Source organism: Callorhinus ursinus, unplaced genomic scaffold (assembly GCF_003265705.2).
Source record: "Callorhinus ursinus isolate GAN/ISIS: 27379988/994484 unplaced genomic scaffold, GSC_fseal_2.0 scaffold5, whole genome shotgun sequence".
In the NCBI taxonomy this organism is placed as follows: Eukaryota; Metazoa; Chordata; class Mammalia; order Carnivora; family Otariidae; genus Callorhinus; species Callorhinus ursinus.
Window position 1 is genome coordinate 45,017,526 of NW_027397067.1, and position 23,989 is coordinate 45,041,514.

At 37.1% G+C, this 23,989-nt stretch overlaps 1 protein-coding gene across 1 annotated transcript in view; it reads right to left on the reverse strand.

Moving 5' to 3' along the window:
* STK3 (serine/threonine kinase 3) overlaps positions 1-23,989 on the reverse strand; it is a 273,966-nt gene that overhangs the window by 54,375 nt on the left and 195,602 nt on the right. The window contains exons 9-10 of the mRNA XM_025870899.2: positions 23,648-23,840; positions 9,037-9,212 (exon numbers count right to left, since the gene is read on the reverse strand). Of these exons, the coding sequence (XP_025726684.1) occupies positions 9,037-9,212; positions 23,648-23,840 (369 nt within the window). The remainder of the gene's footprint in view (positions 1-9,036; positions 9,213-23,647; positions 23,841-23,989) is intronic.

Here is a 23,989-nt window from a genome sequence, read left to right on the forward strand (position 1 = left end):
TGACTCCTAGACTGTTAAAAGGGTTGAATGAACAATGACTCAATTTCCTTAACTCAGTTATTTAAAGAATATTTTTCTGTAAGACTCTACCTATAATACTATAATAAAAGAAAACAGAAAAATGGAATTTGCTTGCAGATATTAGCTGTAATTAACTGATTTCTGAAACTCAAGGGGGGCACTTATCTGTATCTTGTTTCTATTGTAGCTTATGCAGATATGCATAAGGGAAAGCTTTCATTGTTCAGTCAGGGCAAGAATGATTAAATGTTTAAAATCAAAAGTAAGGCAATTTCAGGAATTTTGTACCATCACTGAAATTACTACTGTACCATCACTACTGTTCTAATAAGACAGTAAATTTCTTTTCATCAAAGAATATAATCACTAAAATGATTAGCTGTTTTAGATCTCTCGTCCATTAGCAACAATAATTCACAATTGACTACTCATTTCATTTGACTAGTTACTAAAAAAGCATGGCTGATTATTAGCTTTTTATCTATTTATACATTTATAACTTTGACTATTATAGTAGCTTCACACGTTCTCACATTAATACAGAAAGTTAAAAACTGAACTGAAGGCCTGTAGAATTACAACTTGATACTCTAATCCAGGCTACTGAGCTTTTTGTAAAACACCTTAATAATTAACAACAACTTTAATTATACTGCATACTGTGTATCAACTTAAACATGCACTATTACTTAATTTATAAGGAAAAAATAGGTCCTTTATTAAGAACCACCAAAAATGTCTCTTCAAAATGAATTAATGAAATTAAGATATCTGTTTTCCAAAATTCTTTTATCTGCTACTATATATTAGTTTGATACCCTCTTTCATTTATCTCCTTAAGATCTGTCTACATTTACGGCAAGAACATTTTTCTGCTACTGACAGATAAAATTATGAACCAAAACTAGTTTGGTTTTAAATCAAAGACAACTAGGTTTTGAATTAACAAAACAAAACCTATTATTTACTGGAAAGTCTTCCAACATAATGAATCCAACCTAATGAAACTTTTCTATGAGTAAGAAGTACTATAGGGAAAAGTTGTCAACCTAACATCAGGATGGGAGAGAATGGTGTCATTCTTAGTTTAACTAGGCCAACAAATCTAATAAGCCCCAAAACAACAGTATACTTTTAACTGAGAAAGATTATGTCAGGAAGTATGATGAAAGCTACTTACGTAAAGGGTTCTGACACTAAGCTACCATGTATATTCTGAAAATCTGATTTAAGTATGAAAGTACAAAAATAATTTCAGATTTAAAGAAATTTCATTTAAGTCAGTTTAAGTAAAAAACAACTCTTTTATTACCAACACAACCTGATATATGCATTACTAGTAACCTCAGTTAGTCTTAACAACTTATTTGAAATCTAATGGTTTATTTAAGAAGTAAACACTATGGGACATCAGTCTTAAATTAAAAGGTGATAAATTATACTGTTCACTCTTTGATCCTAAATGCCACGATTGGTTCTTAACATCTCTTTTGATGTAATGATCCCAACAGTCCCCACTGCTTATTGACCAAACATTCAAAATGAGGTTATGAACAGAAAGCCCATATAGTCAAAATAACTTCCTCAGCCATCAAGATTAGCTGTAACATATGTTTGGAGTATAATATCTTTGTTTTAAAATGTAAAGTAGCCAATTTTTCAACACAGTCTTCTAAATAAATGACATTTTAAAAAGAACAAATTACTCTGAGGAAAGTTTATGCTTGTTAGAACTCTTCTTGGTAAGCCATTTCTCTTTTTGCCATGTGCTTTAAACATCTTAATAAATTCCAACACGATGACAAGAAACCACACAGTGCACCTGCGCTTTCCATCTTAATTAATCCAATAAGTACAGGCCTGCTCACTTTAATTTGTAAAGGAAATGATGAGATAGTCAGTTTTAACTTAAGGTATTAATTATCTAAATAAGCAGAATTAGCTTAATGTTCCAGTAGACCTTGCCCAGATACAACCACTAAATAACATTTTCTGAAATTATGGAAGTTTTAAGCAGCATATTTGGGAAGAAGGAAGCAAAATGCTCATTCTACCTGAGGTGGCCAAATGGATTAAATTATACTGAGGAACCAATGCAGCAGTTCAGAGACACTAAAGTTTTTGCTGACTTTAGCTACTATAGGATCAATTAAATTCAGCTTAATTGCCCAGTGACTAATTAACTATTACCATTTCATTCCTACCTGTATATAAACACCTATCTTTCACGAAGGCCACTCTCCTTTCAAAAACGAAGGTTATAACTGTCTGAAATGCCTCAGGATACTGATGGTCAAAATCTTATAAAAATTCTACAGGGACCTCGACAATCACACGATAGAACTGTGCACACGCCACACCATCTGTTGGACACGATTGCCAGCACAGATTTCGTGAGCTGGCAAAGGACTGAAATAGTCAAGAATTCTGCAATTATTTCAAAGTGCAGGCTTCTCATTAATTTTAATTTCCTGTTGGCTCTACAAGGAAGGAGTGCGTAGTGAAAGCACAATGTGCCACATACACTCAAGTTCATGCCACATGTACACCTGTAATCATAAATCCTTATCCAGGGCTCTCCACTAAAACACTGGAGAGTCTGTGTTTATTTCTTCTTTACCCCAGAAGAAATAAATCTGAAATATCTACAGTTATCTTTTCATACTTTGTTAATACTCTTGGAAACATCTGGAAATACTTGACAATAATCACTTAATTAACACAAAGCTAATCGATGACAATATGCTTAAATACTTCATTCAACGGAAGCGGTTTCCTCAGTCCACACAGCTAGGGACTCAAGAGGACAAGAAGTTCTTTGACCAAGGAGTCCACGACAAGGGAAACTTCTGGCTAACATCTCTTTGAAAAGACAGAGCAGATGACACCAGGCTACTACTCTGGTAAAAAGTGGTGATGCCGCGGGCTTCAGTCTTCATCTCAGGCTGTTGGCAGGGCCTGTGTCACTAAGTCACTGACGGCCTTCCAAAGGCCTGACGTCGCTACAAGTGTCTGTCTGCATGGGCTGGCGTAGTCCACCGCTGTCTCCCCCGTGTACCCTGCCTAACTGCTGGCTGCTGGAGGAGGGTGAAAAGATCCTGAGAAAGAAACATTTCTCCAGAACAAGGGACGATTCCTAAAATACACAGGGTGGCTCCAAGAGCACCTTCTCTGGGTTTGCTGCTTCCTGTGTTTTGCAGCAGTGAGGTGTTTGTTTGCAAACACCATTTGTTTCCCTAGAACACAAACTTGCCAATCCAGGAATCAGTGTAAAGTCTGAGGCAAATTTATACTAGGAGGGGAGGACTTTTTTTTTTCCCCCTCCACTACCATTATTGAGACTTTTCCTCTAGTGCTGCTCTGGATGATTCTTGTGTCCATTAGCTCAAAAGAACAACACAAACTGAATAAATATTTAAGAATCATCGTAATCAAGAAAGGTTAACTTACATTTCAGTTTGAGTCAAAGACCAAAAAATGGCTGATTTACCTAATCCCTTTTATACTAGTAATTATTGTCAATCCAATTTTTTTCATTTTTAAAAATTGGAACCAATATAGTAGGTTAACAGATGGCTTTTAAAGTTTTTGTTCTTATTCCAAAATCTTTACGTTACCCAAAATATATCTATTTAAGTATGATACTGTAATTTCTACAAAACATGATCTACACGCTCTCTATTTAACACTAAACAATCTGGATGCTAAGGCTGTTTGGAAATAACTCTAACAAAAACTGAAACATCAGACTAGTGCTATAATAAACAGATTTGCCTTTTACATTTGTTTTAGGAATCTTCATAGGCACACCCTTTATAAACAGAATGTTTTTTACGAGAGTTAAAACAACTGGTTCAATTAGCCCAAATATATTTTATCCTCTCTTTTTCATATTACCTCCAAATTGGTGAAATCATAAATTAATACTCCCATCATCTCATTACAACCAGGAACACTGACATGAAACAACAGTTCACAGAAAATCCAAAACACAAATGCTTAAAGAAAATATACAAATTATGATGCATATAGGCTTTAAGAAAAATAATGCTTCCTACCTACTCTGCACATCTGTCTAGCAAGTGCCTTTCTGAATAAGCTTTGTCCTTTAGGCACATGCCCTGAATACTACAAAAGACAATGAAGTGTTCGCTTTGATTTTTCTTTCTTGAAACCTATTTTCCTCAATGCAAAAGGATAAGCCTTCTATGTGCTGAAATATGGTCAAAACAACTTCAGTTGTTTTAAGCAACTTCTACTTAATAGACACAGAAACCACATAAAACTCCAGTCTTTTTGGAAGGTAGCCTTGAGACACATCATAAAGAGGGAAGATAAACACATAAACCTGAGCACACTTTATATTTTGATGAGTCACATTTTCTAACATTCTGTATCTAATGTATCATGGGATGAATAAGACCAGATTTCCCTTATCATTACCAGCTGGTGTTTTAAGTGGAAATCTGTCTTTGCTTTAAGTCCATTTCCTTACTTTGTAAGCAAAGGATTTCATCAAACCCCCTTCCACTTTGTCCCGCCTTTGCTTCCTCTTTTCCTACTGCTTTAGCCCCTCTCACTCTTCTTTGTCTTCTACCATGTTCACCAGACTCTTGGCAATTCTTTATTCCTCCCCTCGTAATCCTTCCTTTATTCATCTCCTCTTTATACCCATTTACATTCCCCTCAGTAGCTGTGACAACATTTTTCACTTTCCTCAAAGTGATGAGAGTCGAGCAGTTCCAGCTGACAGGTGCATAAATGCTGCAGAAGAAAGAACTGCTCTAGTAACTCTGTCCCTGCCTGCCCCCCAACTCCCCTTTTAAGGCTATGTGCCCTGTATACATCAGAAAAGAAATAGTTCTGCAGAAACTGATCCAGTCATGACCGCTTAAAGCCTCTTTCCTACTGTGAGGGCATTTTCCTTTCTTTTCTTTCTTCTTCTTCTTCTTTTTTTTTTTTTTTAACTTTCACCTTCTACTATCCAGTTCCTCACCTTAACCAAAAACTAGATTCTTTAATCTAGTAAGACAGCTATTTGTTTTTTAATCTTTTCTAATGTCTCCTACACTTACTCCTGTCTTTGTTGTTTCTTTTCTACTTCATTACCATATTATTTCAAGCCTGCTTCATGTAACTGATTTCCCTTACCTCTAGTCTTTTCCTATTAATCAATCCTGCATGCTACCATCGAAATTAATATTCTAAAACACTTTCATCATGTCACTCTCCAACTTAAAAACCTTCAGTGGTTTTCTACTGTCTAGGAAATAAAAATTCAGACTTTACAATTTTCCTTGCAAGGCTTCGACCATCTGAGCCAGACCTACCTTTCCACTTTATCATATCCTTCCAAATGAACTTTAAAGTCCAAATTCATTTTCATCCAATACACCTTGTGGTTTCCTACCTCAAAACGTTTTACTACACACATCATTGTTTGTAGCTCCTGCCTTCCCTCCTTCTGTTACCCATCTTTCAAGGCTTACAGTGCCCTCCCACAATATCATTTCACAAACTACTCCAGCCTTTACCAAGTCCCCACTTATGTAAAACCACACAATATTTGAATTATTGCTGTGGGTTTGAATTAATTTATATCTTGACTTTATAAATTTATTTACCTATAGTGCCCAGCACAATCCAAAGCAGAGTAGAACATTTGTTAAATTAGTTTAATGTTTTCGAACAGATTTTGGAGTTTTCAGATAGAAGGACCCCAAAATCTATGATGACTGACAATGTTACCAAAAGTTTACTTATAGGAACTGGCCACTGGAAACTCAATGCTCTAATTCACAGAACTAGAATGAACCTAAAAGGGACAGTGGAAAGCTACATGTCAAAAGCTCTGTGTGAAAATTTAAAAAGCTGGGTACTGAAATGGTCCTTACCAAGATCTCAAATGACCTCCAACTTCCTAAATTCAATATTCTAATATCTGTTGAATTTTAATTATGACAATTTCTAGTAGAATGTTTGCTTCCACCTTTTGACTACCATGAATAATGTTGCTATGAACATGAATGCACAAATCTCTGTTCAAGTCCCTGCTTTCACTTCTTTTGAGTATGTACTCAGAAGAGAAACTGCTGGATCACATGGTAATTCTATGTTGAATTTTTTTGAGGAAATCCATATTGTTTTCCACAGCAGATGAACCATTTTACATTCCCACCTGCAGTGCATAAGGAAGGGCTCCACTTTCTCCATACTCCCACCAACACTTATTTGCTCTCTTTCTCTGTGTTTATATAATGTCCATCTTGATGAGTGTGAAGTGGTATCTCACTGTGATTTCTTGATTTGCATTTCCCTAATGATTAGTGATACTGAGTGTCTTTTTATTTGTTACCCACTTGTGTATCTTCTTTGGAAAATATTTGAGTCCTTCACTCATTTTTTAACTTGGTTGTTTGCTTTTTTGCTGTTGAGTTGTAGTAGTTCTTTATATATCCTGAATGTTATCCCTTGTCAGGTATGTGATTTGCAAATGTTTTCTTCCATTCCACGAGTTGCCTTTTCACTCTATTGATAGTTTTCCTAGGTGTACAAAATCTTAATATAGCCTAGTTTATCTATTTTATTGTTGTTGTTGTTCCCTGTGCTTTTGGGGTCATTCCCAAGAAAGTATTGCCAAACCCAATGTCATAAAGATTCTCTTATGTTTTCTTCTAAGAGTTTTATAGTTTTAGTTCTTATGTTTGGATCTTTGATTCATTTTGAGTTAATTTTTGTACATAATGTAAAGTAAGGGCCCAATCTCATTCTTTTGCATGTGGCTAACCAGTTTTCTCAGCATCATTTCTTTGACAAGGCTGTCCTTTCCCCCATTGAATGGTCTTGGTACCCTTATCAAAAACCATCTGACTATAAATGGGACAGTTTATTTCTGGGCTCTCTATTCTATTCCATTGGTCTATATGTCTGTCTTGTTTTGATTACTGTAGCTTTGTAGTAGGTTTTGAAATCAGTTAAGTATGGGACCTCCAACTTAATTTCTCCTTTTCAAGATTGTTTTGACTATTTGAGTCCCTTGAAATTCCATACGAATTTTAGGATGGATTTTTCTATTTCTGAAAAAAAAAAGTCACTGGGATTTTGACAGAGATTACACTAAATCTGTAGATTGCTTTGGGCAATACTGACATCTTAACAATATTAAATCTTGTAATCCATGAACATGAAATATCTTCCCATGTATTGGTGTCTTTTATTTCTTTCAGCAATGCTTTGTAGTTTTCAGTGTTTTAAGTCTTTCACCTCCTCGGTTAAGATTATTCCTAAGTATTCATTCTTTTTGATGCTATTATCAATGGACCCTGTGCAGGTTCTAGGCATAGGTCTGAAGAGGCCTTACAACTTCTGCTGTCACCCTCTTGGTCGGCTGCTACCACCGCATCAAAATGCCAGGCTTGCCTGATAGCATCATATGGCCCAGCCTAGTGTGGGCACCACTGCCAGACACAAGAGTGAGGTAATTTTACAGAGATCATTCAGATCCAGTCAAGCTGCCAAATGAGAGACCCCAGGTGAGACCAGCAGAAGAACCACTCAGCTGAACTTAGTCACAATGCATACCCACAAGATTGTGAACAAATAAAAAGCTGCTATTTTAAGCCACTAAAAGTTTTGGGAATGGTAGCAAAGACTAACTGAAGCAGAATTAAATCATTTTATTTGCTCTTTCTTAACCAAGATAACTTATTCATTACTTTCTAGCTCATTTCAAACTGTTTCCCAGACTATTAAGATTTATTCCAACTGAGACAAGACAGAGTTCTTTGATGCTAAACACTTTACATAATTCATTATGTTCATGAATGATTTAAAGCTTGAATGTCAGCGTTCTAAATAATTTATGATTTTTTAAAAAGTAGATGGCTTAAAATGAAATCTTACCAGAACTACAGAAACACAGATTTTATTTTCTAATATCTAACTTCAAAATTGAAAAAACAAAAATAAGCAGATGTTACAATTAATGTTTTCAGGCAAACTTGTGCCATTGCTAATATTTGCTAGCAAGTCATACTAACTATACTGGGGACAGATTTTGAAACTTTAGTATCATATGATTATTTAAAAGCACAAATAATCACAGTATTTAGGAGAAAAGTACTTAACATTAAAAATATTTATAATCCCAAAGCATTTAGAGGCATACTGATGAAGCAAAACGGCTTATTATTACTTAAAAATTTTAAAGATATATATATCTAAAATTCTATCCACTTATAAATGTATTAATATATATAGCTATAAAGGATTGTAGTTATTTTATGTGGAAAAAATCTTACAGAACAGAACAATATGTAAAAGTAACATTATTTAAAACATGCTAAAATAAAAGTTTACTTCAAAAAAACTTCTACTCCATCAAAGAACTCATTTTGAGAATTTACTCCCTCAAGATGTGGAAACAGTTGCTTCAGAAATGTTTACCTATAATATACACATTCTTTAAAAGAAATGAATAATAAGGAGCAGGGCAGAAGAAATAAAGGGAAAACATAACAAAGAAGCAATAATGCACAGTTTTATATTGACATTTACATGCTAACCAGATATACAATAGGACTATTATTTCTGAGAAACCAAGTGAAATTAACACTTAAGTAGAAACTAATTCAATTAACTTTCAAAGTTGAGGCAAATGTCTCAAAGTCTATGTCATAAATACCTTTGCGTCATTTATTTTGGAAACTGAATTTGCTGTCAGAGTATCTCATATTTGCATTACTTAAAAATGTTTTTTGACATAGTCGTTATTTTAAAGAGTCCTAAACATTTCTCTAAATTTGGGCTCTGATATAAGCAATTATTTACATTTCTCTGCAGGTGCCTGTCTACAAGCAAACTACAGTTTCTCCGCTCCTCTACCCACACACATAGCTCTGTGCTGAATATTAATACACAGTCTAAATTTTACAAAGACACACAAACTGTGCTGCTCAATGTGATGGTAAAATGAAGAAGGATAAAACACAAATGGAAGAATTAAAATGTACTTACAAAGTCAAAGTCTCCATCTTGAGGAACTTTCCAGTTATCAGGAAAAACATTTTTGGACATAGGGAAGGGTTCATGCATGTTCTGATTACAGTTGTCGTGACTCTTATTCTTGAAATCCTGTTTATCAAAGTAGTCCATGAAAGACGGTCTTTGTACTTGTGGTGAAGTTGCATTTCCTTAGGTAAACAAAGAACACAGGGGGGGTATAAATTTTTATACTTAAAGAAGTATGGCTCTTACTGAAGTATGAAGTTTTTTTTTATTCAGCAATATAATACATTTGCACTGGTCAGATTCAAGGCCAATACTGTCAATTTAGTGAAGAACAAAGTAAAATGAAATAATGAAAAAACAAAAATAGCCAGGCCACATAAAAATTCAACTAATGATCAGGCAGAGATCTACAATATTCTTAGATTGGAGAAACACTTCAGAATTTTGGCAAAAATTATAATTTTATTAAAAAATCATTTCAAGTATATTTGAAATTTGTCAAACGAAGTAAAATTTTAAAACCTGTTTAGTTGTAAATATGTAAGCTTGCATTGTTATTGTCATTGTGCACCACTATAAACTAAAGAAGTTATAAGGACTTACCCAGGTTTATCTTAAATGTCTTCCCTCTGGTCTTTCTAGCTGATTCCACCTCATCCTGGACTCCCCTCGTTTCACGTTTATTTTTGACTCTTAACTCCCAGACCTTGCTTCTAAGTTCTATTTCTAGAGTTCTGCCATATTTTTTTTTGTCAGAAAACCAATTTTTTTATTTCTAAAGCTCACTTCTAAGTTCTATCTCTAACTTTCCTGCTGCTTACTATTGGACACCTCATCTGAGGTGAGTTATTGTTACCTCAAACCTCCCAGTTCTAAAGCCAAAGCTAAGTTCTAAAGCTCAATGTCCATAAGGTTCATCCATGGTGTAGCATGTGTTAGAATTCCTTTCCTTTTTAAGCTAAATAATATTCCATTGTATGTATATGTCACATTTTGTTTATCCATATATCTGGCAATGAATACCTGAGTTGCTTCCATCTTTTGACTATCGTGAATAATGCTGCAATGAACATCGGTTGTATAAATAGCTCGAGACCCCGCTGATTATATGTTTTTAAGGTAACTATTCTTTTAAGTTAACCAAGTTTTTCTCTATACATCTGCAGATCTTTATTTATAAGCAAGTGATGTTATTTTTTAATACCTACCCAGAGGCCTTTTTCGTTTTCTCACTGGTGTTTTGATGGTTGAACGTAATCCCTGATCAATCAAGTGAGTCATTACGATACAATGTAAGCAAACAAGAATAATTATTAGTAAAAGTAGTGTTTCCTTTTTATTTTTAGCCTATGAATTATGTCTTTTATATATTTTTTTTAGTTCACCTTTTCATTAAACTATAGGTTCCCTAATGTAGGAACCCAAATCCTTTACCCAAATAATTTCACAAATAACTACGATCATCAACGAGTGTTTTTGATTATCCACCCAGATGTTCAACATCGATGGCATGAGGAAGAGCTAATGAGATGGTATGTGGCTTTTCAACATCATTACTTTTGAATTAGTAGAGGCTGCTAGTATTTCTTTACCAGCAACTGTCTATTGGCAATAATAAATTTGAGAAATTGTGACTACTACAATTTTTAGAATGATCTGTCCCAGTAAAGTCAGAAGGAATCTGATACTCAGAATATGCATGTGTTAGTGGAAAAAAAAAGGAAACAAAAAACTGTTTATCTAAAGACTCATTCTTGAGGGGAGGAGGGTGGGGGGATGGGTTAGCCTGGTGATGGGTATTAGAGAGGGCACGTATTGAATGGAGCACTGGGTGTTATACGCAAACAATGAATCATGGCACACTACATCAAAAACTAATGATGTAATATATGGTGATTAACATAACATAATAAAATTAAATTAAAAAAAAAAAGACATCCTCCAATTAGAGCTGCTCAGGCTTTAGAAGGCTTGAAAATAAGTGTGACAAGACATCTGGGACCCAAATGGTACTCCCTGAAAAGATACTGAGGCATTCCATCAAAATTAGGATAGTATAAAACATCAATATGCACAGTAAACTTTCAGGACTTAGAACATTCTCGTATCTCAAATACAAAATCCATGAAAAAAGAACTCCTTAGGGACAGTGTATCAAGATAACAGCCAAAGCTGCCTTTAGATTCCCTGTCGGAGCAGATTTTAGTGGTATGTTAAAAATGAACAAAATACAGGAGAAAATGTATATTTTAATGATCAACACATGTAATATAAAGATTTTGTGTTTATGATACTTTATCTTCAACTTTCCTCCCTAAAAATCTCCTTCTGTTAAAAAAAGAAATTGGTTAATCCGACAAGGTTAAATCACTGACATTTGGATGGGACATATACATTCCATTAACATTTTCAACAGATTTTAAGAACCCTCAATTCATCTCTGGGTCTTATCATTATAAGACATCTTTCGAATTGAAATTTGGTTCCTATGGCAACCTTTTATTCCAAAATAAATCCAGGAATTTCATCTCAATTATTCTCCACCTGTGCCCTTTGTATGAGGAAAAAAAAGAAAATATTACAAGTGTAGCTCAGTAAATTTTCTATAAAATAACTGAGTAAATCAAACGATTGAGGGAAGAAAGATATTCCCTCAAATAAAACCTTTCTTTGCTCAGTATTCTTTTCTTTTTTTCCTTTAGGAGTAATTTTATAACAGGATTATTTATTTGTGTTGTAAGTTCTTATTTTAACCAGCTTGTCTTAGGATTGGTTACATGTACAAAGATCTCAAAACTTTGACATTTGGTACAAGAGAGGGTTATCAATGTTTACATAGTAAAATCAGAATCAGAGTAAAAATGGGTTCATTGGGAACTAATTCCTGGGAAAGTAAGAAATCCATGAGGATCACAATTACTAGCTGCATTTGACAAATATAGAGAATTTTTCATTGAAGCAAACTTCTAGATAGCATTCTTTAAAAAATAAATTTCGCACATGGAGGTGCTTTGAGAAAAACAAAACAAAACAAAAGCATATTACGACACCATGAATCCACCGAGGAAAACAGCTCTCCCTGACCCCTGCTCCTCCCGGCTTCCTCCACCAGGCCAGGCTCACACTGCTCTTCGTCCCTTTCCTTCCAGTCAACACTGGCTTCATCAAAGAGGCTGCAGCCAGCCTTCCTTGTTTTCTTCTCACCTAGGAGGTATGAAACTCTTCCTCCCAGAATCTTCACCAGTGTCCTGGTGCTGCACTGTAATAGTCCGGAATCTTCGGATATACCAGTGACTCTTAATTCAGACCTCTGTATCCGAGTAAATACAAGATTAATCTTTTCTTATTGGAAACTAATATTTAAAGAGTAGCTATTCTAATAGGGCCTACATTTTAAGAGCAGCAACATGCACAAGAAAGGGGAGGAGAAAAACAAAATCTCCAAAGTTGCTCTTCCAGTACAGAGAATAAAGTGGGGGAAAACTTTAGTCATTATAAAAACCTTCACAACAAAAAGTAAGATGGGCTTGGTAGGTACTTCCTTTAGAGACGCAGAGTAAGGAAAAAGGATAAAGCCAGACAGTATTCTTGCCTGCAATGAGTCAGAAGAGTAAAAGCATGGTCAGAAATGAGTAGTGAGTAGTGACTATAAAAAGGGAAGAGACAGTCCGAAGAAAAAAAACCACTAAGAAATTTTATCCCGGGAATCTACACTTACATCCCAACAGTCCTTGCTGGTCCTAACTGTGTCTTAATCAGGAGCTTCTATCATGAGACACATGAGCCAGCAATAGTGTCCCAGGGTCTCAAAGTGAAAAATCTGCCTACCTAATATCTACAGACCCCCCTTCTTTGAGGAGAGGAATGGCCAGGTAACACAATTCTGGCCAATGACGCTAAAGAAGAGGGTTTCTGGGAAAACTTCCTATTTTCTTGTTATGGGTTCTACCCCACCCTGTTTCTTCTTGCTCTTCCCTCCTGCCTGGATGCCTGGAATGCAGACTTGATGGCTGAAGATTTAGCAGTTATTCTGTAAGCAGGAGGACAAGGGAAGAGTAATACCTCAAAGACAGTGTCACAGAAACAATCTGTAATGACAGCATGAAGTCACTCTACCAACGCAAGACACTCTGTTTTTGGATTTCTTACTAAATGAGAAAAGAAATTAATCCTATTTTGTTAAAATCACTATTATTTGGGTTTTGGGTACATAGAGCCAACTTCAGTCCCTAACTGATACTTTTCTATTCCCAAGTGAAGGACATAGGAACTGGTAGGAGCAGCAAGGAACTGGTAGGAGCAGCAATCTTCAGTTTCATGACAGGAACCCACCCCAATTTGAAACCTGAAATCTACTATTCTACACAGTGGTTTAATTTTCACCACGTTTCAGATACACCATAATTTTAAGTGTCTTTTACAGGCTGGCCTAAAAACCTATGGTAAAATGCCTGTTGGGTTCCACACTCAAAATTTTGGAAACTAACCTGTTCCTAAGTTAGAAATAAACATTCCCATAGAGAGTTAACAAAAGTCTAAAAACCAACTTAAATAAAAGAAGGCAGTCTATTCCATTAGATTTTTCTTTTTGGATGACTTTATAACAAGATATGCTGATACATAATTTTTTACTCAAATGTATGTGCTTATAGTTCCAAATATTTTCCATTATTTAAGACAGTATTAACATTTAGAACTTATCTTTGTTATATGTAAAGAAAATTTTAAAAACAACTTTTGAAAATTTCTAAGGACAAAAATAGGTTAGGTTTGTTTTAAAAGTTATGCGGTGGGGGGCAGCTGTAATTGCCTAGTAATGTTTAACTACACAATGTCAAACACATGCCCACGGCATGCAACAGAGTCTCCATGGAGATGCATGTTCACAGAAGTGTGGGACAGACAGGATGATGTTTCTGACTTACAACTTATTTTTTAAAAAAGGAAAAAAAAAATAGTACGTCCTTCAACAGAAGAGTGAAGCACAAAGTGTCGAGGTTGTAAGCTCTGTCTTACGTGATTATGGTTGCTATGGCAAATACTTTTTTTAAACACAGAAAGAATAGTCACATTAAATTGACAACAATTTCTCCAGTTGCAGCTGAATTCTGACCCTAGCTTATAAAAATATGTTTTTATTTTAATAATAAACTTAATGTTCCAAATGACCTCGTTCCTTAATTTTGGCCCCAATTCCTTCAACTACTTGCTGTGGAACTAAAAATTCTGCAGCAATAAAGAATAAAATAATCACCACTCAATCCCTTTGTGCATGTGAAATTTTAAAGAAAAAAATTGTTTTTCTTCTCCTTCACACATTCCCCAGAACATGTGCAAGGAAACTAAATTGTGTAAATATAATACCTGGAGCAAATATGCCAGTCTACCCACAATTAGTCATTAACTTTCTTAATTTGCACATGTCTTCTAAACAGGTAAAATGCCTTCATGGAAATTTAAATATAGAAAGGAATTTCTAAAATACCTTAACAAAATGTAATTTGTTTAATTTTTAATTTTTTAACATGATTATGACAAAGACACTTAAGTATAGGGAATGAAACAACAATTAATCACAACTTTAGCATAAGATATTTCGACATCAAAGGGATTTATGAATATTACCTAATTTGTTCTTCTAAAAATATTTTAAGATGTGGGTGTTCCACCTGATTAATGATCCTGGAAATCTGTCCTTTAATTTGTTGCCAAGAGTATGGTGAATACATATAAAAACCAGGATGTTAATACAGAAGCTACTGACATCAGCTTTTTCTTAACTTCATCAGACTATTTTAAAACAAAGGAGGATACAAACAACATGGAGAAGATCCAGAGGCTGTTCATAAAAAAGATTAAAAGCTTAGAAAATAATACCCGCACAAAGGTTAAAGGGACTGAAATTGTTCAGCCAGAAAAAGTCTGCAGATACAATTTAATAAGTATCCAAGTGTATATGAAGGGTTCTTCCACAGAAAATAGTGACCAGCTGTTTTCCATCTTCAGTGAGGGCAGAATAAAGGGAAACAGACAGATTGAAGCCCAAGGATTTTAGTTAAATAAAAGGGATGATTTCCTGTATGAGTAATGACCATTGTAATGGCCACTGTGTGTCTATGGAAACCCTTTCTTCAGAGGCCTTTACAAGAAAGATTTTCATTTGTACAAGGAAGACTCCTATTTACATGCTTGTGCTTTTGCTAGTAAAAGAGGTATCCTATGACCAAAATACCTACACAAACAGTTCCAAACCCCTGTAGCCACACATTAGCTGGATATTTTGTACCTCTGTAAAGGAAAACCAAGGGCTGCTAACTACCCAGTATTATCATGGGTATTTGCACCCAGCTGCAAGTGGGAGCTGTAGTTTACTGTTGTCACCTTTATTGTTATGTCATGTGCTAGATCAATCTTAACAGTTAAAGATGCATGCGGCATCAGTTAAAGATGCATACAGAAGTTTTTCATGAATGAATGGTAAGATCTCTGATGTGGGAATGGGATTTCGCCCACACACTCTGGTTAATTGTTTCTTCGCAATCAAATTCCATCCTTAGCAATTTACTCCTTTGGCCCAAAGCTCTGTAATTTGGGGGGGAACTCATGAACACAAAACATTATTAATCATTTTATAACTACATATCTGATACTTTCCTAAAATAGGTTTGGGGAGGAAGAAGGAAGGAAAGGAACTGAACCAGGGCTTGGAGAGAAGATGTCACTAAGCAAAGAATGGGACACGGAAGTTGTTGGTCAGAGCAAATGGTCTCTCACTTACAATTTCATCCAGGGACATTAGATGAATGAGGGAACAGGAATACCCAATGGTCAGTCTCCCCTTCTTGGTATCTCTCTTAAACCCTTTCTTTTAAAATCAATCTAGAACCTATTTCCAGGATAAACTCCTAAAAATCTGAAGCAGAACCTAATTTTTTTTCTCTTAGTAATTAAATGAAACTACAAAAATGTACTCTCCAAAATGAAACAATAAACTGTGATATATTTTAAAAGTCACTACGTATTACAGGTGTATGAAAAGAAGACATTTTAAAAATACATATTCAATTACAATTACTTAACCCAATATTTAATCATTGATAAAAAAAAGATAAACAGGTTGTGAAAGGTTAATATAAATAAACAATGTAAAACCTAAACATGACCAGTTATTCCTCTACCTGCTCTTTTTTTTTTTTTTTTTAAGTAGACTCCACATCCAATGTGGAGCCCAATGCAGGGCTCGAACTCACCACCCTGAGACCAAGACCTGAGCTGAGCTCAAGAGTCAGACGCTTAATGGACTGAGCCACCCAGGCGCCCCTCCTCTACCCATTCTTAATACAACATGGCCTCCGTTTTACTTTACCATCTGGCTCACTCTCTGCTGAATATGCTCCACTGTGTCTCCACCCTTCCTAAATACTCCAGGTAAGTTCTAGGCCCTGAGAGCCGAGTGAAGCTGCTTATTTCCTCCTTCTAAAAAATGGTTATCAGTCCTAGCCGCACCTCAGAAGTACTTGTACCGTTTTGCTATTTTGATATTTTGGGGGGTTTTTTTGTTTTGTTTATTTTATTATATTATGTTAATCACCATACATTACATCATTAGTTTTTGATGTAGTGTTCCATGATTCACTGTTTGGGTGTAACACCCAGTGCTCCATTCAGTATGTGCCCTCTTTAATACCCATCACCAGGCTGACCCACCCCCAACCCCCTCCCTCTAGAAACCTCAATTTGTTTTCTCAGAGTCCATAGTCTCTCATGGTTCGTCTCCCCCTTCGATTTCCCCCCTTCATTTTTCCCTTCCTACTATCTTTTTTTTTTTTTTTAACATATAATGTATTATTTGTTTCAGAGGTACACGTCTGTGATTCAACAGTCCTACACAATTCACAGCGCTCACCATAGCACATATGTTTTATTGTTTAGAGATGCCCAGGCCCTACTCTGGTCTGCAGAACCCGCATCTCTGAGGGGCTACTGTTATGAAGGACACTTGTGAGGTTAGTTACACAGATGCACGAGCAGGATTTATCTTGTAAATCAAGCCCACTGCTCCGGCCTGTGGAGATCTCTGAGGATCCTGATCGTGTCTTAAAATGTATTTTTATTTTGCTCCACTTCATGTCATTTGCAATTCTAACAGACTTTCATTCTATAGCTTCATCCAAGTTTCTGTAAAAAATGTTGAGCCTAGCCAGGGCTGAGGCCTAAGCCCTAGAGCATCAATGAGAAATCTTCTCGTTGACAATTTATGATTTAACACTATGGTTGACTGAAATCTAGCAATCGCCCCATTGCCTCCAGAGAGCTAAACACCGCATTTCCCAGAACTCCCCGCACCTTATCCTGAATAATGCACTTTCTCATGAGTGGGAAAGCAAGAGGTGAGGCAGAGGCCGTGAGCCTCTGGCAAGCGTGGTTACGAAGCTGTGAGGGTCTGAGAGCAGCATGCCAGCATCCAGTCACCAGCCTCCCAGGTGCAGGAGCACTGGTAGCGTTCACGTCCCAGAAGAGCAACAGGGACTGAGCTCAGTCTGTAGTACTGAACTCCAGAGGCCAATGGCAGCCTCTGGATTCACTGCCTTCCTGACGAGAGCAGTCGTATTAGGTTCCAGGCGGGGTCACTTCTGGGATGTAGGAGTCATTCCTGGAGGCCTGGTCTACACAGCCCTCTCCTCCAACCTTTCCACTGATTTTGTTAATATTCACATCTCTGACTTAAATCTCTTTATGTTTAAAACCACCTAGAGCAGTTTCTGTGTCCTCCAATCAACCCTGACTGATACAAGCCTATTTAGGTATAACTGTTCAACCCTCATAGCAGGACTATCACCTACTTCATACTACACAGTGTCTACAAGGATCTCTTCAGAGACCTTGTCAAATACCTTTCCAAACTCCTAAAACACAATATTGAAACCCAGCACTTCCTCTGACCTAGAAGCTTAGCAATGCTGTCTAAAAAAGGAAATAATATTATTCTGAGATGATTTGGTCCCAGCAACCTATGTGGAGTTATAATGATCCAGGTCTCCTTTGCTAAAGGATTCAAAGATGTTTTAGACTCCTGCCCAAGAGGGATGTCAAGTTCACCAGCCCCTGAGTAATGATACGATTTGGGGGCCAAACCTGGGTCTATCGACTGGTTCCACCGCTTACTTGCTGTGAGACCTTGGACGAATCGCTTCACATTGCCGAGTCTCAGTTTTCTTAGGGGCAAATGGTAGTAACAATGCTACTCTACAGGTTCCTTGTGGGGGGTCAGTGAGATCATGTATGCAAAGTCCTAAGCACAATGTTGGCCCATGCCAGACCCTCCATTGATGACAACTCTAATTTGAGAAATCCACACATTTTTTTCTGAAAATAAAAAAAAATAATAATAAAATTCAAATTTACTCTTCCATGCTTCTGTGGTACTTTTTACCACCTTTCTCAAAGAGACATCAAATTTCACAAACAATGTAATATAGTTCTCCCACTCAAGTTATCTCAACACATATTACTGATCATACTCCTACTTAGGAGATATCATATCAGCTGCGTGCTCCCTCACCATTTCCTCCTCATCTTGCCGTTCAAATTACTCACATTTATGTCTGTGCTACCCTGTTCATTTTGGAGGTCATTATTCTCTATAGCATCCCCTCTGGCTATCTTACTGAATAACTAGAGATGGAGCAAGGTCTTGCAGGAGGCAGGGGAAGGTGGGAGCAAGAGCTTACCTTGGGAAGGAAAAGGACAGAGCCACTGAGCACAACGGCTCAACATGTGCAGTCCCAGGAAGACCAGGCCTCCCTCACTGTGCAGGAAGCAAGGCCGGGCTCTCCAGATGCTCCAGCTTTCCAAGCTGTTGGAAGGCCAAACTGACAGGCTGAGCAGATGGAGATTATACCTTACTGATGACCTACTCTGCTAAGTGCCGAATTTACCTAAATTAATCCACACTCACACACATACACACAAAAAACAGAGAAACAAATACACATCACTGAAGCTCAGAAAAGATGAACACAATTAAATGTGGTCTGACTTTAAATCCCACGGTCTTTTCACTACACCGCATCATTTGGTCAGAAAATATTTAATGAACTTTTACTATTGTGCTGGATATCGCATTAAGCATTGGGAATACAGTGGGGAGTAAACAGATAATCACAGAGAAACAAGCAATGAGAACACAGTGTGACAACCGCTATTCAGAGTAACAGCATGAAGTGAGGTGGCAGCCTGTGGGAGGGACAACCCCTTAAATGAGCCGAAGAGGATGAATATGAATTAGCCAAGGAATCAGCAATCCAAACGGAGGGACTGGGCAGAACAAAAGCCTAAAGGCACGAAAGAGCATTTTAAGAGCTGAGGAGCTGGAAAAAGGCTGGACAGGGAACAGTGAGCCATGAAAACGGAAAGGTGAGCAGACACCAGAGTGTCCACTGATTTTTAACCCACGCTGGGCTTTAAGAGCAGCGGGGAGTCGCTGGAGAGCCATAAGTAGAAGAGAGATATGTTGAATCTGTGAGGAGTGCAGGGACCAAGAATGGAGGCAGGGGTTAGGAAACCTTTCACGTGAGAGACGATGAGGATCTCCACTACAGAAATGCAAGCAGAGACGGTAGGGAGAGGACAGAGATATTCAGGAGGCGGAACTCATGAGATGAGGTTCATTCAGTGAGGGGTGAGGAAGAAAAAGAAGTTAAGGATGGCCTAATTTTTCTATCTTATACAAAAGTCTATGTCTAAAACACCTATATAGCTTTTCTATGTTCTCATGTGACATTGTTTAATTTTCTTCTCTATGAAGCAGAAAGCAAGGTTATCTATTGAAACTGAGAGGAGAAGTGGCAGGAAGAAATTTCATGAAGGTCTAAAATAGCCACTTTGTAGGAGAAAGAGCTGAAGGAGAGAAACATAGGCCTCTAGGAAAGTTCTGAGGGCCCAAGTGGTTATCCTCATCTGTACAGATCTGAGATTGCTTCCACCAGCACGCAGCAGCCCTGGTGAAGATACACAGAAGATGGACAAACAGACTGATCCACAGTCACATTTTGCCAGGAGGGAAAAAGAAAGAGAATAGGGCAGAGAAGTTAAGGATATGAATGAGGGAGTGGCTAAAGCCAAGAAGCATAATCTCTAACCTGGCTGGAGAGTGTGGCTCTTCCTCAGATACCAAAAGAGACAGCTTCCCCTCCCGGCAACTAGAGCTACCAATCCAGCCCCACCTCTGTAAGACCAGAAAGTTCCACTACAGAAAACAGAACTGTGTAGATCTAAGCTGAACAAGGTAAAAGACCCCGATCTTCTCTTTGCTGAAACAACCACTTTCCCAGAGCTACTTCCAAAGAAACAATCTCATTATCTCAGAAATGTGATGACAATGGATTCTTGACCTTCCTCATCCACTCCTTCAGGATGCAAAGTCCCAAATGTTGATTTCCTTAATGACAACTAACCCGTTTATACCTACTGTCAAACATGCATAATTCCAACTGGATAAAAGCACAATATATAAGGATGGAGAGAGCCATCTGACTCTGGTACCAGAGTGTAAAAGACCTGGGTTGCCAGGCAGAAGCCTGGACGTCCCCTGGGCTCTGAGGAGGCCCCAGGGAGATGTGAGTGGGGTCAGTGGGAAAGGGAGGGTGAAAGTGATGCCATCGCTGAAAACAGGTTTCAAGAGTTCTTCTGGAGACATGCCCTTATACCCACTTTTTTAAAAAACATCAAACTTTATTTTTTTAAGATTTTATTTATTTATCTGACAGAGAGAGAGATAGCGAGACAGGTAACATAGGCAGGGGGAGTGGGAGAGGGAGAAGCAGGCTTCCCGCCGAGCAGGGAGCCCGATGCGGGGCTCGATCCCAGGACCCTGGGATCATGACCTGAGCTGAAGGCAGATGCTTACCGACTGAGCCACCCAGGCGCCCTCAAAACAGATCAAATTTTAAATATTTTTTGTCACTTTTCTCTACTTCCCTTCAAAAGATCTTTTAATAACTTTGCTTCTGATTCCAGGCTCCTGGGATCGAGCCCTGCATGGGGCTCTCTGCTCAGCGGAGAGCCTGCTTCTCCCTCTCCCTCTCCCTCCTGCTCTGCCTACTTATGCTCTCTCTGTCAAATAAATAAATAAAACTTAAAAAAAAGTAACTTGTTTCCTAGAGTCATATCACCACACTTTTTAGAAGGAAAACAGGTCCATAATTTCTAGCTTCATGAATAAAGGTATAAAAGAATATGCAAACATAATTTAAACTGACAAGAATATGATAACTCATTTGAGACTCCAATGGAAAAGGTTATGGAAATCAGGATTCTCAGCACACAATATAACATTGTAGAGATTTTAGAAAATTAAAAATAATATGTTGCTATAATTTTGGGGGGGGACAAAAATGCTAGAGACATATTAGAAAATGGGGCTTTGGTATGACATAACCAGAGAACTCATACCAACTAATCTAAGAAGTTTTAAAGAAGATTTAGATCATGAAAAAAAAAAACAACTAAAACTAATTATGTGGTTTCAGGGTAAGTAAGTTCTGCCTCAATAACTTCTTTATATTCTTTACTATTGCTATACTACAGTACGAATAACCCTGCGGGTTACACTAACATCACTTGATTAGATTCTGGGGAACACGTAAGTCCCACATTATAGAATGATGTCTAAATTGCAGACACTTAAAATACATGGAAAGTTGGCTCATGGGATTTAAAATTTGCTAAAGCACATAAACAAATGCAAGTATATAAGCCACTATCTGCTCAACCTAAAAATGAGCTTTCAGTAAAATCTCTGTGGGGCCCAAAAATATCATATTTAGGGCATAAAATTATAACATATATTGAATGATTTCTGTGGCTGTCAAAGCTAAAACTCACTACAAAAAATATGTGGAAATCTGTACTGTAATTTTAAAGTATGATGTCTGATAAATCGTCATCACATACCACTTCCTTGAAATATAATCCAACATGAATTAGATTGTATAAAAACTTGTTTTTAATAACCACTGATTATATGTTGACATTCAACTATGTGACTGCATAGAAAAAGTTGTTTATATAGTTTTGTAGGGAGATCAGTAGCTCTCTAGAAGATATGACAAAGCACTCAATGGTCCTCTAACTGGTCTGCTAAGAATGAGAGTTTCACTAAAAGAATTTTATCATCTGTGGAAAAGTGATGCTACATGCTAATAGGTAATATGTTGTAAACTGTCTTATCATAGGGTCTTTTTGATCTACAGGGCACGTAACTTGTACCCTAGCACTAGCTGGCTTTGGAGGCTCCAAGACCATCCGATACCATTGGGTAAGCCTGTTCTGGATGCAGAATGCCTACTGTAGTCAGAAGCCTAGCTAGGAATACACGTTTCAGGCTGCTTTCCAGGGTAAAGGCTCAGGAGACTCACAGTTGTGGGAGATTAAAAATAAATTCATATCCCTTTCCCAGTTCCCACCCAGGTATCACCCTATGGCAATCTGCTTGCATTTTGTGCTTCATGACCCTACCTTTCAAAGTCTACAACCATAATGTGCTGTAGGTACTAGGGAATGTGAAGAAAGCAAGAGCAGTGAACAAATGGCTTGAAGCCGTGAGGTAAGACTTACTAAGCAGCCTCATGGGGGGAGTAGCAAGAAGAAAACAAAAATGTCACAGAGGAAACTGCTTCCTATTTTCACTTTATAATAGAAGCAAATCCCTGAATATTTATAACTTTCCAGGATGTATAATGCAAGAAATCATGTATTACTGCTTTTGTGCCACTTAGAAGCAGTGCCGTGTAGTGGAGAACAGCCTAGTGTGTAGACTTTGACACTGACCACACGTGACTAGGGTAGTAGGGGGAAGAGGAAGGTCAGTAGGTATCCAAAGGTAATTAATCTGCTTTTGCCTCTAACTGTGAAATCACAATGTCCTACCTTGTTAACTGCAATCTTAAAAAAGTTATACATACACAAAAAGAAATGCTAGTCTCTGAAAGTATCTCTCTCTTCATCCCTCTGTAAGCAACAGAGATCAGAGAGAATGTCTCAGTCATCATTTTAGCCCTCTCAGCACACCTGGCACAGTGCCTCACAAACGACAAGCGGTAGTAAATATGCACTGAACTGAATTTTCTCCAGGAGTATCCCTGTCTCTTGATTCTTCTTTCTAGTGTTTCTTCTTTTCCCAAGCAAGCCCTTGTTTCTTCTCTTGGCTTGCACCCCCCTGTCATCTGTGGCTTAACTGATAATTTAGACAACATAAAATAATATTATGTTGTATTTATTGGAACAGAATTTTATGTTCACTTTTTTATTGGAAAAGTAAATGTTAGGAATGCTATCTTTTTATCTCTAAAATACTTTACAAATTAAATTAAGTTACGGGTTAGCATCTTTTAACAGAAAAAAGCTCCATAACCCTAAGTTAGAGATGTGCTGCTTTCTGCTATACTAAAATTTTTTTAAAAATTTATTTATGCCATACTTTTTTAACTGTTAAATAATGCCCGGAAACAAAATTTTCCACAACTGGCTATAAAAAGTAAGACAGAACTATCCTGGTTTCAACAGAAGTGTATTTTTAAAATAGAAAATTAATATTCAACAGGAAAAAGCCACATACTTTTCATAGTTCCATCTTCTTCTTCTTCATCTTCACTGTTTATAACCATGGTCCCCAGGTCAGATTCTAACATCGTGCTATTATGTTCAATCATGGTCTGGGCCCCTTCACTCATTGTGCTTGTGGCCTTCATTGTGCCCACACTCTCTGAGCTAGTCTTCACCATGGTGTGGGAATCCAGCTCATCTTCATCCTGCAAGCAAAAATACTGCAATGAAGGAAGACTTTTCTGAGACAGCTGGATTTCTTCATTCTATACAACATGACAAGCATATTCTACTTTTTTAATTGAAGTATATTTGACACACAATGGTACACCAGTTTCAAGCGTACAACATAGTG